Source organism: Physeter macrocephalus, chromosome 5, assembly GCF_002837175.3.
Source record: "Physeter macrocephalus isolate SW-GA chromosome 5, ASM283717v5, whole genome shotgun sequence".
Classification (NCBI taxonomy): Eukaryota; Metazoa; Chordata; class Mammalia; order Artiodactyla; family Physeteridae; genus Physeter; species Physeter macrocephalus.
The window spans coordinates 1,549,724-1,550,728 of record NC_041218.1 but is presented as its reverse complement, the minus strand read 5'-3'; the positions used below and the strand labels follow the sequence as shown (position 1 = coordinate 1,550,728).

The following is a 1,005-nucleotide window of genomic DNA, read 5'->3' as shown; positions in this document are numbered from 1 at the left end:
GGGTGGGGCCCCCCGGGCCCGCCTCCGCCTCCGCCCGCGCCGCCGGCGCCCAGGAAGCCCGGTTTGGGCAGCAGCGCGCAGTGCGCGGCCAGCAGGCGCGGCGGCGACGGGCTCTCGGCGCGCAGGCGGTCGGCGGGCGCCGCGGGCGGCTCCGAGGACGCGGGGCTGCAGCCGCCGCTCGCCCCGCCGCTCGCCCCGCCGCCGCCGCCCCCGGGGCCAGCTGCGGCGGCCGCGAGCGACGTGACCAGGGCCAGCGGCGCGGTCTGCGCCGAGGCCGCTCGCGGGGGGTCCACGGCCAGCAGCGCGTCGATGCGGAAATTTTTGGATTTTTCCATCGGCTCGTTAGGGGTTGGCGATCAGCGCGGGGAGGTGCGCGGCGCGGCCGCGTGCGGCCCGGGGAGTCTGTGCGTGGCGGCGGCCAGCCCCGGGCTTCGGTATTGTTATGATTATTTGCCAGATTATCAAAGTCGCCGCCGGAAACTCAGCCGAGGGTGACCATGGTCCGGGCGCCTCCTCCGTGCGGGCCCCGCCCCGGCCGCCTTCACTCGCTCTCGCACAAACTCCCACGCGAGTGCTCGGCGTGCCGGGGCCGAGAGCCCGGCTCAGCGCTGCAGCCCGCAGGCGACCGCGCCGAGGCCGCTGGCGCCGGGCTGGGGACGCGCGCCCCTCCGCGCACTTGAAGCGCAGCGCGGCCGCCGATTGGCGCGCTCGGCGGGGGCTTGGGGAGGGGCTCCGGCCCCGCCATTGGCCGAGGGGCGCACCTGTCACCGTCCCGGCCGCCCGCCGCCCCGCCCCTGCGCCGCGGGGTCCTAAACAGCCCAGGGTGCCGAGCCGCGAAGGCGGGGCGGGGACCGAGACAGGGGTTGGAAGACTCGGAGGCGCAACCTGGGGTGCCTGCTCGCCCTCCTGCGGCCGCTGAGCGGGCGGCGAGTGCTGGCAACCCCCGGGGTCGGTGTGGGCCCCCCGGCCGGAGTCCAGCTCGCGACACACGCTGTCCGGGTCTGA

The 1,005-nt window shown here is 77.5% G+C and overlaps 1 protein-coding gene across 1 annotated transcript in view; it reads right to left on the bottom strand.

The window, feature by feature from the left end:
* The window catches only part of MNX1 (motor neuron and pancreas homeobox 1), a 9,426-nt gene extending 9,091 nt beyond the window's left edge, over positions 1-335 (bottom strand). The window contains exon 1 of the mRNA XM_055084721.1: positions 10-335. Within this exon, the coding sequence (XP_054940696.1) occupies positions 10-335 (326 nt within the window). The remainder of the gene's footprint in view (positions 1-9) is intronic.
* Between the last annotated feature and the right edge of the window lie 670 nt (positions 336-1,005).